Here is a 12,521-nt window from a genome sequence, read left to right as displayed (position 1 = left end):
GGTTTTACTCTATGGATGCACATTCCTTGCCTCCCAGCTAGGTTGTTACTTCCTGTATCAGAACCTGTCCTTGTCACCTCCGTCTTGGGGTTAGAGTTGTTGGAGCTCTGCTGGCATCTTGTCTGAGGAGCAGAAGGAGGGTCCCTTCCCAGCTTCATTCTGACTGTATGGCCTCCTGTCTCTCCTGTGATCTCTGTCCAAGGTGTCTTTAGTTTTGCAGTCTGTCATATAGAACCAATTGTGTCAGAAATCAGAAACAATTTTGTTTTCTTGGGACTATGTCCCAGCAAAATCACATTATCCACTTGTTCTGGTTAGGGCCTCATAGAAGGATTATTTGGGCTCTAGTAATAATTGAATTCAACAAGTCAAATACCTGAGTTGTTGCAGAGCTGTCTCTGGGGTCCAGGGAGAGACTATATGTAGCCTTTTTGATGCTAGGCTCTTCCCCTAAGAGGATTTTCAGGGAGCTCAGGGGCCTCCTTCAGGCAAGTCCCCAGGAGGGCCTGCGGCAGAGACAGTTCTGCCTGGACCAGACCCAGGGAATTCAATGTAGGGCCCATGGGGCTATCTGTCATGGTGACTTTTCCTTTGGGGGAAATGAAATATGGAATCTGGGCATCTGTGGCTTATGAAATAACCCTTAATCCAGGCATAGTTATTTTACACAGCAGGTGTAGTGGTTAGAGAGGCAGATGTTAGAATAAATTCTCACATCTGTGTAACAACTTCAAGTGGGCCAGCTGAGCCTCAGTTTCTTCATCTGCAAAATATGAGGCTCATGATATCTCTAGTGACCGTGAGCACTGGTTGTAGTTGGTTGCCTGCAGTTATCATGAACATTAAGGTGGGATGAGGGTGAATAGAAGTTATCACGGTACCCGAACCAAAGATGCTCTCGAATAGTGGCTGTTTTTATCATTAGCCATAACAGAATTCATAATGTACTTATATGTGTTGTCCTGGCATTTTCCCAAGAAGGCATGTTGGAATATTGTTACATAATAAGAAAGTAATTCAGTTTTTTATTCAAATTTCATTTATCTGATTGTATCAATGATAAGTTTACTTGATGCTCTTTAGTAGTAGCTAATTTTCTCTTTGAAAAATTTTTATTTATTTATTTGAGAGAGAGAGAGAGCATGAGCATGTGCACGCAAGCCAGCACGCAGGAGTGGGAGGAAGGAGCAGGGGAAGAGGAAGAAAGAAACTCAAACAGACTGCAGATCTCACGACACTGAGATCATGACCTGAGCCTGAGGTCAGGACCTGAGCTGAAGCCAAGAGGCGGACGCTTAACTGACTGTAGCACTGAGGTGCCCCATCGAATTTTCTCTTTTATAAGAAGAGGTCTCAGGCTCAATCTCAGAACGTTTGGCTGTCAGTAGTATCTAGCAGAGTTTTACATAATGTCAGTTGTTTCTGTAATTTTTTAAAAAGATTTTATTTATTTATTTGACAGAGATCACAGGTAGGCAGAGAGGCAGGCGGAGAGAGAGGGGGAAGCAGGCTCCCTGCTGAGCAGAGAGCCCGATGCGGGGCTCAATCCCAGGACCCTGAGATCATGACCTGAGCTGAAGGCAGCGGCTTAACCCACTGAGCCACCCAGGTGCCCCTGTTTCTGTAATTTTTAAAAAAAGATTTTGTTTTTATTTATTTGAGAGAGTGAGAGAAAGAGCACAAGTGGAGGATGAGGCGGGAGAAGCAGACTCCCCTCTGAGCAGGGAGTCTGACACAGGGCTTGCTCACACAGCCCCAAGATGATGACCTGAGCCCAAATCAAGAGTCTGACGCTCAACCATCTGAGCCATCCAGGCACCCTGGAGTATACTGTTTTCATATTTAAAGTTGTAATAAGGGTTCTTCTAAAAATAAATTTTAAAAGAGTAGGTGTTTAAAGGACTATGTCAAACACTTAACAGTAGAGCCATTGTGTGCAGTTATTGGAGGTTATAGCATAGGTGCTGTGCCCAGGAGAGAGAGATACTGGCAAACTGGGGCTGATAGCCTGTGAGCTACAGGCTACTTACCAAGCCGTGTGCCCTGACACAGGGCTGTTGTACCCACTGGGAAGACGGGTGCCTTTTTCTAATTCTCTTCAAGACCCCATGTGGGCCAGCAGTAAGTGGTGGTCTGTCGGTATGCAGTATGGCAAAAATACTGAAGGCAGCATGTAAATGGGAGTCCTGCAAGACAGGTGTTTGTATACTGCATTTCACCCCTTGAGATGGAGGCTCAGATGCTTTTTCTGGGCCCATTTTTCATATTTGTCTCTGATAGCTCTGATAGCTTGGTGAAACTACACTACTCATGGTTGGTAAATGGAGCAGACTGGGGCAGTGAAAGCCCCATTCACAACAGGAGAGAATCTATACAGAATACACAAATAATGTTTAATAAAAGTTATGTATAATCTGTTTGATTTAACTAGAGGACGTTGAAGAAGACATATGTGGAAAGTCATACCATGTCCATGGATGATGAGATTCATTATTATAGATGTTGACTCTCGAGTCCATAAATTTAGTGCATTTTTAAAAAAGACTTTATTTATTTATTTGACAGAGAGAGAGAGACCGTGAGAGAGGGAATAGAAGCAGGGGCAGAGGGAGAAGGAGAAGCAGACTCCCCGCTGAGCCGGGAGCCTGAGGTGGGACTTGATCCCAGGATCCTGGGATCATGACCTGAGCTGAAGGTAGACGCTTAATGACTGAGCCTCCTACATGCCCCAATTTAGTGCATTTCTAAATAAAAATCCCAACAGGATTTTTCATGGAATTGAGGAACTGACTTTAATTTATGTGATATTGCAAAAAATTAGGAATAACCAGACAATTTTGAAGAACAAGGAGGGATGCCTTTCTCTATGAGATACCAAAGCTTGTTTTGAAGCTGTAGTCATGTAAACTAATGTGGTCTAGCTCTGCTCTGTCCAGTATAATAGCCACTAGCCATATGTGGCTTGTAAGCCCTTGAGTGTGGCTAGTATGAATTGGAAAATGAATGTAAAGTACACACCAAATTTTGAAGATTTAGTAGGAGTAAAAAAGAATGTAAAATATGGGGGCACCTGGGTGGCTTAGTGTGTTAAACCTCTACCTTCGGCTGAGGTCGTGATCTCAGGGTCCTGGGATTGAGCCCCACATCAGGATCTCTGCTCAGGGGAGCCTGCCTCCCCCCCCTCCCCCCGCCTGCCTCTCTGCCTACTTGTGATCTCTCTCTCTGTCAAATAAATAAATAAAATCTTAAAAAACAAAGAATGTAAAATATGTCATTAATAATTTTAAAATATAGATCACATGTTAACAATATAATATTTTGGATATATTAGGATAAATATCCTGTTAAAATTAATTTCGCCTGTTTGCTTTTTCATGTGGCTACTAGAAAATTTTAAATTACATATGTGATTATGCATGGTATATATGAAATTACATTTCTCATATATTCGTTGGATGGCACAAGACTAGACTATTGAAATAGAGGAGAGTTCAGAAACAGGCCACACATATATGGAAACTTGGGAGTATAGCAAAGAGCATTATTGGCCAGTGCAAAAGGGATAGACTATTCAGAAAATGGGACAGTGGGAAAATTAGCTTATGCCATGGACTGAATTTTCGTGCCTCCTCATTCATATGTTGAATTCCAAATCCTTAATGTGATGGTATTTACCAGATCAGAGAGGGTACAGGAGGATTCTAGTCTATTTTTTTTTTTTAAGATTTTATTTATTTATTTTAGAGAGAGCATGAGCAGGGGAGGAGCTGGGAGAAAGGGAGGCAATCTCCAACAGACTCCACACCAATCGCAGAGCTTGATCCCATGACCCTGAGATCATGACCTGAGATGAAACCAACTGTCAGACACTTAACCAACTGAGCCACCCATGCCCCTCCAGTCTGTTCCAATATACTTTATTTATTAAAAGAAAATCTGAGGCAAACGTGGCAAAATGCTGAGATTGGGTAGTTCTGGGTGGTGGGTTTGCATTATTCCTCTGTATTTCTGTGTATGCTTGACATATTTCGTTAAAATATATGCATATCTTTAAAATATAATTTTGGTCTAAAAATAGCCATTTTTACTTTTTGCAATGATTTTGAGTTTAACAAGTTTTTTTTTGTTTGTTTTTGTTTTTTTTTTTAGATTTTACTTATTGGAGAGAGAGTATGCGCGTCAGTGTGGGGAAGGGCAGATGGAGAGGGAGAAGCAGGCTCCCCGCTGAGCAAGGAGCCCCATGCAGGGGTCATGACGTTCCTGAACAAGCTTTCTGAACATGATTTTTGCAGTTGACCAGTAAAAAAGTCATCTTGGAATTGGTGGATTATCTTTGATATTTTCTGTAGAGCAGAATAGTACATGTCAGAGGAGCTTTTTAGAAACGGTCAGATTAGGACTTTTTTGTGTTATATTAATCTGAAAGTGGTTATTTACTGCTTTTTCTCCCCTTGTCCCAGGAGACTGTCTTTGCCCCATCTGAAGTCCATATGGCTCTGTATGATGAAGATCTCCTGAAAAATCCTTTCTATTTGGCTCTTCAAAAGTGGCGTCCTGACTTATGCAACAAGGTGGCCCAAACCCATGGCATTGTAAGTGCATCCATCCTGAGGGTCGTCCTTCTCCAACAGGTGTGGACCAGGCAGTGTTGATAAGGCCAGAAATGCTGTAGACTTTGTTTAAGCTTACAGGGAGTCAGTTACAAACCTGCTGAGTGTAACAAGCGCCAGACCATGCTCAGTACGAGAACGGGCAGAGAGGGACCACCATGAGCTGCCTCCTCCAGGAAGCCTCTTGGCTCTGTACCAGCCTCGGGTATAATCCTCTCTCTGTTGACACCATTGACAGCCCCCGTGGACACTGATCTTGGGGTATTCGTCTGTTTCTCTCTTTCTACGTTGACCTTGAGAGCTTCTTGGGGACAGAAAGTGTATTTCCCTCAGGGCATCACGGGTCCTTGTCTGTGAGGTGTGTGCTCACTTGCATAGAACCAGGGAACATGTGAACACATTTGTGTGTAGCTTTGAAAGGCATCTCCCAAAGGGGAAGAACCGGTGATCTAATCGAGACATCCAGATGGCAGGCTGAGGGGCGCACGTGAGGAACCACAGTATGTCTGTGGGGCCATCTGCTGCCTGCAGGGTGGCGGACTCTTTACTCGTGGCGTTGGTGGCCGTCTGGTGCACACAGCCCCACGCCACACAGAGCACTTGCTGCCTTTGTGCTGCTGCTTTTCTGTTTTGGGGGGGTTTTCTTGCCTTTGTGTTTCTTTTTTATGTGTTGTCCTCTTCTCGTACTGTGTTTCTGCTTCGTGGCCAAGGATTTGAACTAGAGGAGAAGTCAGCATAGCTCAGGTTCACTTTGGGTTATCAGGTGCCTTGTCTGGGGACCGGGAGCCGACTTTCACTTTGCCCACTCTGTCCCACTCCCACCACAAGCCTGCTTTTCCAGGTTCCTTCCAGTTTTTAGGATTGGTTTTGTGATTCATATGTTTTTCCCCGAATTACTTTACTTTGGTTTTTAGAGGTCATAAAGTTCACTCTGTGTGTGTGTGTGTGTGTGTGTGTGTGTGTGTGTATACATACATACACATACATATATATACGTATGTGTGTATATGTATGTATGTGTGTATATATGTATGTATACACACACACACAGTGAACTTTATGACCTCTAAAAACCAAAGTTTTTATATATATATGTGTGTATATATATATGTGTATATATATATGTGTACATATATATATATATACACACACACACGTGTGTGTGTGTGTGTGTGTGTGTGTGTGTGTATAAAAAAACAGTTGGAGGGGTGCCTGGGTGGCTCAGTGGGTTAAAGCCTCTGCCTTCAGCTCAGGTCATGATCTCAGGGTCCTGGGATCGAGCCCCACGTCAGGTTCTCTGCTCCACAGGGAGCCTGCTTCCTCCTCTCTCTCTGCCTGCCTCTCTGCCTGCTTGTGATTTCTCTCTGTCAAATAAATAAAATATTAAAAAAAAACAGTTGGAGAGTATAGCTGTCTCCAACAAGAAAATAAAAATCATACAAAGTTCACCAGAGACATTATCATCTGTTCATTTCACAGTAGTCACCATCTTTACCTTTATAGAGCTGAAATGCTATTAGGAGAGATGGTCACGCTCCGAGCAAATACCTACTAATTACAGTGGTGATACGTGTCCCAGAGAAGAAATACAGGGTACAAAGCAGTCATGTTAATGTGGGGGGGAGGGGGGAGCTGAACAAATTTGGGAAATACTCCCTCCCCATCTTTGTTCTATAACATTTTCAAAAATGCTGTCTGAAAAAGAGCAGACTACATGTAACTTTCTCTTGCTCTTTAAGGATGCCACGCTGTGGGGGCGCTTAGGTGATTCAGTCAGTGAAGCGTCCGACTCTTGATTTTTAGCTTAGGTCATGATCTAAGGGTCATGAGATCGAGCCCCAGGTGAGGCTCCATCCTGGGGGTGGAGCCTGCCCAGGATTCTTTCTCGCCCTCTCTACCTACCCCCTAGCTCATGCGCACTCGCTCTCTCTTTCTCTGTCTAAAAAAAAAACAAAAAGGAAAATGCCATACTGTGAATACTGTGAGGGACCTGTCTGTCTTGCTCAGCACTGTGTTTCCAGGAAGTAATAGAATCCCGCTCAAGCTCACCACAACAAAAGGGCAATTTTGAATAAGAACTTTGGCCTCTTGGTTACCTTCCTTTTGGCCACACTGAGGAACAGGAGAGTCTTCTTAAACTGTGCCATCCGAGTTCCCAGTTGTGTCCTAGGTCTTTCTCTGGCCCCTCCTGGGATCTGGAGGGTCCATGGGAAGCTGCCGGGGGCCCACACTTGGCAACACTGATGTCAGTAGGTGGGAGAATCCGTGAGGCCGACGTCTCAGCAGAAGTCTCCGTGGTGGGGAGCTGGCTACTGCTGCCCGACTCAGCCCAGTCAGACGTTGATGGCTAGCTCCTGGCCCTCCTGGCTGCATGATGGGGACTCCTGTTCCTCCTGGTCTAATCCATAGTAGTGCCCCATCCACGTCTGTTGGTGGAATGAAAAAGAATATTCCAGTCACCTCTGGAAGAGTACACATCATTTCTGCCACCCCGAGGGGATCCCTATCTCCTCAGCAGGGGAATGCTGAATTTTTTTCCTTGGGTCCTGGCCATCGGGCCGAGTTGGGCTGCCTTTGAATCAGCCCTGGGAACCAGAGTCATTTAGTGGGCTCTGAAAAACCGAGAAATCATCAGTTTTTTTTTTTTTAAGATTTTATTTATTTATTTGACAGACAGAGATCACAAGTAGGCAGAAAGGCAGGCAGAGAGAGAGGAGGAAGCAGGCTCCCCACTGAGCAGAGAGCCTGATGCGGGGCTCGATCCCAGGACCCCGGGATCATGACCTGAGCCGAAGGCAGAGGCTTTAACCCACTGAGCCACCCAGGCGCCCCGAAATCATCAGTTTTAAACATGTGTCCCTCCCCTCCAGGGTCAGCTGCCCTTCACACGTCTTCCTAAAGCCCAGCTCACTGGCCCCCTATCCTCACAGACAGTGTGAGTGGCAGCCGAGGGTGCAGCTTGATTGCTCCCTCCACCTGGCCCATCGCTTCTCCAGGTTGACTTCCTTCCAGAACTTTCCTTTGGTTGGGATACCTGTGCATTCAGGCAGGCACCTCCTGCCATCACCTGCTCTCTGACTGGACAGGGTAAGCTCCTTCTCCCCGTGTTCCCCAGATTCCAGCCACAGAGGCCTGTAACACCCCCACACTGCTTCTACTAGTCACCCTTGTTCTATTTAATTAGCACCCAGCTAATTATATACTGTGGTTTCTTCAGTGTGGGCTGGACAAGCCTGCTGCCTCCCTGGGGCTCTTGTCTATGAGGTGGCAGGGGGAGGGTCCTCCAGGATTCCCAGGTGGATTAGGGGTGGGTCCATTTGCTTACAGGAGAAACAAAAATTACAAAGGGAGTTTAAATTTTTTCCTCTTAATTTAGATTTTTGGGGAAGATTTATTTATTTTATTTGAGAGAGAGAGAGTGCACGCATGGTGGGGAGAGGCAGAGGGAGAGAGACTCTCAGGCAGACTCCCCACTGAGTACGGAGCCCAACACAGGGCTTGACCCTGAGATCATGACCCCAGCTGAAATCAAGAGTCTGAGGCTCAACCGACTGCCCCACCCAGATGTCCCTGTTGTGATCTTTTAATTGTGGGGTATGTAGGCTTTTGAGGGCTATCCTGGGAGCCTGTCAGCATGTCTTCCAAGTTCCAAAGAGCTTCCAAGTACAATACCTAGACGGGCCAGTTAAGGGCACTGAGGTCCATATTCTAGTTCTTAGGATTCGTTTGGCATAGATCCAGCCAACAAACAAACAGCCAGGCACTGTGCCAGGTTTCCAGGATTGCACAGATGAGTGGAGAACGCTGCGTGACTTCAGGGAATTGCAGAAGCTGGCTGTTGGTCACTCAGAAGAACAGTGGGTGTCAGGACAGAAATCACCCGAATGCTACGGAGTTAGAAGGGGACCCTGGAGTAGTGTCATGAATGCTGGTTATTGCTTCTGTTCTACTGTCTTTCCTTTATTGTTACTGAACAATTCTTTATAAGGGACTAGAATGAAAAGTTTTATTGTTAAGCTTTAAAATAAGCAGGTCCCCCACTTACGGTCTACTCAGAGGCTTTAAATTTTGTGTCCTCCACATAGGCCGTAGTGCCCCTGACATCTCCAGAAGTCTGAAGCACCGTCTTGGGAGAGCCCCGAAGGCACTTGCACTTGACCCCACCTCCTATGGGCAGCTTCCTAGCTGCTCCAGTCCCCAGCTCCAGTCCAGTCCCCAGGGGCTGGCATCCTCACCCTCCCTCTCAGCCAGAGCGCCCAGCCGCTGGCCTCTGCTTGCAAAGAACTGCTCTGGGCGGTATTGTCTGCCTGAAAACTGGCAGTGGGGGGTGGGGGTCCTTGATATTGGAGGATCCCTAGTCACTCAACAAACATTGATTGGGCACCTACTGAATGTCAAACAGTGGGATTGGTAACAGGGATACAGTGTAGCAGGAGCCAGTCTTACTTTTTAGTTAGGGAAGCAGACAAGGAGGCAGACAGGGAGGCAGACAGCTAAACAACTGGGGTGAGGTTCTCCAAAGCACCTCAGAAGTCCCTGATCTCTCACTGGAGTCTGTTATGACTTCTTCATCCACAAAGCAGGCGTGGGACCTTCTCTGGGCCTTCCTGAGTTTGGGTGTTAAACACCCCCAAGTTCTGGTTCATGGAGTTCCTATGACCAGCCCCCTGTCCCCAGGCTCTTCTTCCTGTACTCCCTGGGCCATGAGGAGGTTGCTTCCCAATTCAGGCTTATATTAAGGCCCACCTTTTCTTTCTTTATTTTATTTTTATCTTTCCCCCCTTTTTAAGTTTCACTTTTAGTAAAATTTAAATTATTTTAATATGATTTTTAAATTTTTTAAAATTTTAGTTCTTTTATTTGACAGAGAGAGAGCACAAGTAGGTAAAGCGGCAGGCAGAGGGAGCGGGGAAGCAGGCTCTCCACTGAGCAGGAAGTCCAATGTGGGGCTCGATCCCAGGACCTTGGGACCACAACCCCAGCTGAAGGCAGCCACTCAACCAACTGAGCCACCCAGGCACCCCAGAATGATTTTTTTTAAAAGAAGTCATCTCTAGATTACTTGGGGGCCAAACTATGATCCCAAGATAGAGAGTGGTGTGCTCTAGTGACTGAGCTCAATTGCAAACATATACTCCAAGTAGAAAGGGTAACATAATGAGCCCCGTGCTCACCTGTCACCCAGCTTCAGCTGTGATCCATTCGCTGGCCCATCCTAGGTCGTTTCTGCCCTCTCCTGTCCTCCACCCTCGGACACTGGATTATTTTGAAGCAAATCCCAGAAAATTATGTCGGGTTGTCATACAGTTTCGTCTGTAGATACTTAGGAATGTGTCTTTAAATGATAGGGACTCTTAAAAAAAGTAACCACAATGTCACGAAGAATGTTGACAAAATGAGAGCTAAAACTTTCCCCAATCATTCTTCAGTATTGTCCGCCATCTAGTTCCTGTTTAGATTCCCCAAATCATCTCACAATTGTCCATTTCATGGGGGGTTTGTTCAGAGCAGGACCCAGAAGAGATCCACATGTCACCCTGGACGGATGACGTCCGTCTTTCCTCCTCGCCGCTGAGCTAAAGTGAAGTGCACAGGGGCGCGCGGCCCCGGGTGTGAGGCCCTGGGTGTGAGGCGTGGTCAGCGTTGACATACTGGTGGCCTTGGGAAACCATCTCCACAGTTTTCCACTGCTTTTTTTTTTCAACTTCCGCTTTCCTTGTTTTCTTTCTTTGCGTCTTTGTAGTTTGTTCATTGGGATCCGTCTTCCTGGAGAGTTTCCCTGGGTTCTAGCTCTTGCTGATTGCAGTCCTGGGGGTGGTGCTGATGGTGGTCCCCTGTTCACGATACTTCCTGAAACTGATAGATCGAGATGTTGATTCTTTGAGGAGGGGCCAGGCCGTTTTGTCAACAATCTTCCAGCCTCAAGTCCCTCCTTCCACTCTGAGACACTGGCCTGTCCGTCTGTGTGGGGAGAGGCCAAGCCGCCCTTTCCGCACAGCCTGAGGAAGCCCCGGGTGACAGTGGCTCTCAAGGCTGCTGGGATTCACTGGGTCTTTGGTCGGGGCTCAGCCTCTAGCATTGGCTCCAGGAGGTGGCAGGAGTTTGCGTCAGGGGCGCGAGACCCCGACAGGTTGCTTAGCTCCCTTGAGTCTCAGTTTCCTTATCTGTAGAATGGGGCTGTTGTGGAAGCTGTTTGCCTCTCAGATGGAGTCCGCCCCAAGGATGGAGTCTAGCACCCCCAGACATCTCGGTAGAGGTGGGGATCTGTCCTAGGAAACCCTGTTTCTGTGGCTCCTATTAAAAACTATGATTAAAATTGGGCTTAGAAAAAATAGCCGAGAAAAAAGGGAAGGAAACTGTCTTCAAGGGGCAGTGTTTCTCCTCATTCAGGTAGCAGGATTATGTGTGACTTTTTTTTTTTAATAAAGATTTTATTTATTTATTTGACAGAGACACAATGAGAGAGGGAACACAGCAGGGGGAGTGGGAGAGGGAGAAGCAGGCTTCCCGCTGAGCAGGGAGCCCAATGCGGGGCTCGATCCCAGGACCCTGGGATCATGATCTGAGCCAAAGGCAGGTGCTTAACAACTGAGTTACCCAGGCGCCTACATGTGACTTCTTAGTTTGACTTTTCTCTTCTTTCCAAACTGCCCTGTCTTCCTTTGGAGTTGTCCTCGAGTCTGTTGAGCATAGACTGGGGCACCTGGCTGTGGGGGCGGGGGGGGGGGGCCCAGTGGGTGTGGGAACAAACCTGGAAGGGGCCGCACCTGGCCTCTGCCCAGGTTGGGGAGTCACGGCTTTGCCACCAGGACGTCTGTCACCCCAGTCGCTGGGTTCCGTCTGCCAGTAGGTCCCCACGGCATTCCGGGCGGGGGGTGTCCAGCTGGAGCTGTGAGTGGCCGCTTCCACACTCTTCACTCTGCCTACTGTTTGCAGGTCCTGGTGCCCTGCAAGGGAAGCTTGTCGAGCAGCATTCAGTCCACTTGTCAGTTTGAGTCCTACGTTTTGATCCCCGTGGAAGAACATTTCCAGACCTTAAATGGAAAGGTATTCACTTCTTTGTGGGTCAGCCAGGGTCCCTCACTCAGTGTTTGGGAGTCGGTGGGGAGGGCAGGGGGTCCCGCATCTCTTTCTGTCCCTCCTGTGGTAAATGATGGCTCTGATGTGCGGGGGGGTGGGGGGGGTGGAGGGATTGAAGGACCGCCTGCCTTTGAGGAAAGAGGAGGTAATAGCAGAGCAGGGCCTGGTTGGGCCTCTGCTTGGGAGGAGGGGTGAGGAGGGCGAGTCATCTCCTCCTCAGTTCAAGGGCCTCCTGCTGGTAAGTCAGGGAGTCTCTGGAACATCTCATCGGGTCCTGTCGCTAGCCTGTTTTATCCCTGTGCTCTTGAGAGCTCATCAGTTTCTTGGCCACAGACAGGACATCCAGGGTGAATTTTAACTTTTTTTAAAAAACATTATTAAAAAAATATGTTATTAAAACTTAAATTAGCCAAAACAAAAAAACAGATGTGTTATTAAAACTTAAATAAGCCGAAGGATGAATACCCAGCTTTTGTATCAACATGGACGGGGCTGGAGGAGATTATGCAGAGTGAAATAAGTCAAGCAGAGAGAGTCAAGTATCATATGGTCTCACTTACTTGTGGAGCATAAGGAATAACATGGAGGACATGGGGAGATGGAGAGGAGAAGGGAGTTGGGGGAAATTAGAGGGGGAGATGAACCATGAGAGACTGTGGACTCTGAGGAACTAACTGAGGGTTTTGAAGGGGCGGGGGGGTGGGAAGTTGGGTGAGCCTGGTGGTGGGTATTGTGGAGGGTACGTATTGCATGGAGCACGGGTGTGGTGCATAAACAATGAATTCTGGAACACTGAAAAGAAATTTAAAAAAAAATTAAAAGAAAAATAAG

At 46.9% G+C, this 12,521-nt stretch overlaps 1 protein-coding gene across 4 annotated transcripts in view; it reads left to right on the top strand.

Moving 5' to 3' along the window:
- Positions 1 to 12,521, top strand: part of ANKRD27 (ankyrin repeat domain 27) — a 57,141-nt gene that overhangs the window by 3,906 nt on the left and 40,714 nt on the right. For all 4 annotated transcript variants that reach the window (XM_045987710.1, XM_045987706.1, XM_045987709.1 and 1 more), the window contains exons 2-3: positions 4,461 to 4,592; positions 11,547 to 11,657. In XM_045987710.1, coding sequence (XP_045843666.1) covers positions 4,491 to 4,592; positions 11,547 to 11,657 — 213 coding nt within the window. In that variant the 5' untranslated portion in view covers positions 4,461 to 4,490. The remainder of the gene's footprint in view (positions 1 to 4,460; positions 4,593 to 11,546; positions 11,658 to 12,521) is intronic.

The sequence above is a fragment of the Meles meles genome, chromosome 19, assembly GCF_922984935.1.
Source record: "Meles meles chromosome 19, mMelMel3.1 paternal haplotype, whole genome shotgun sequence".
NCBI classification, from domain to species: Eukaryota; Metazoa; Chordata; class Mammalia; order Carnivora; family Mustelidae; genus Meles; species Meles meles.
Note: the sequence above shows the minus strand (reverse complement) of the source record. Positions and strands in the feature narration are given on the sequence as shown.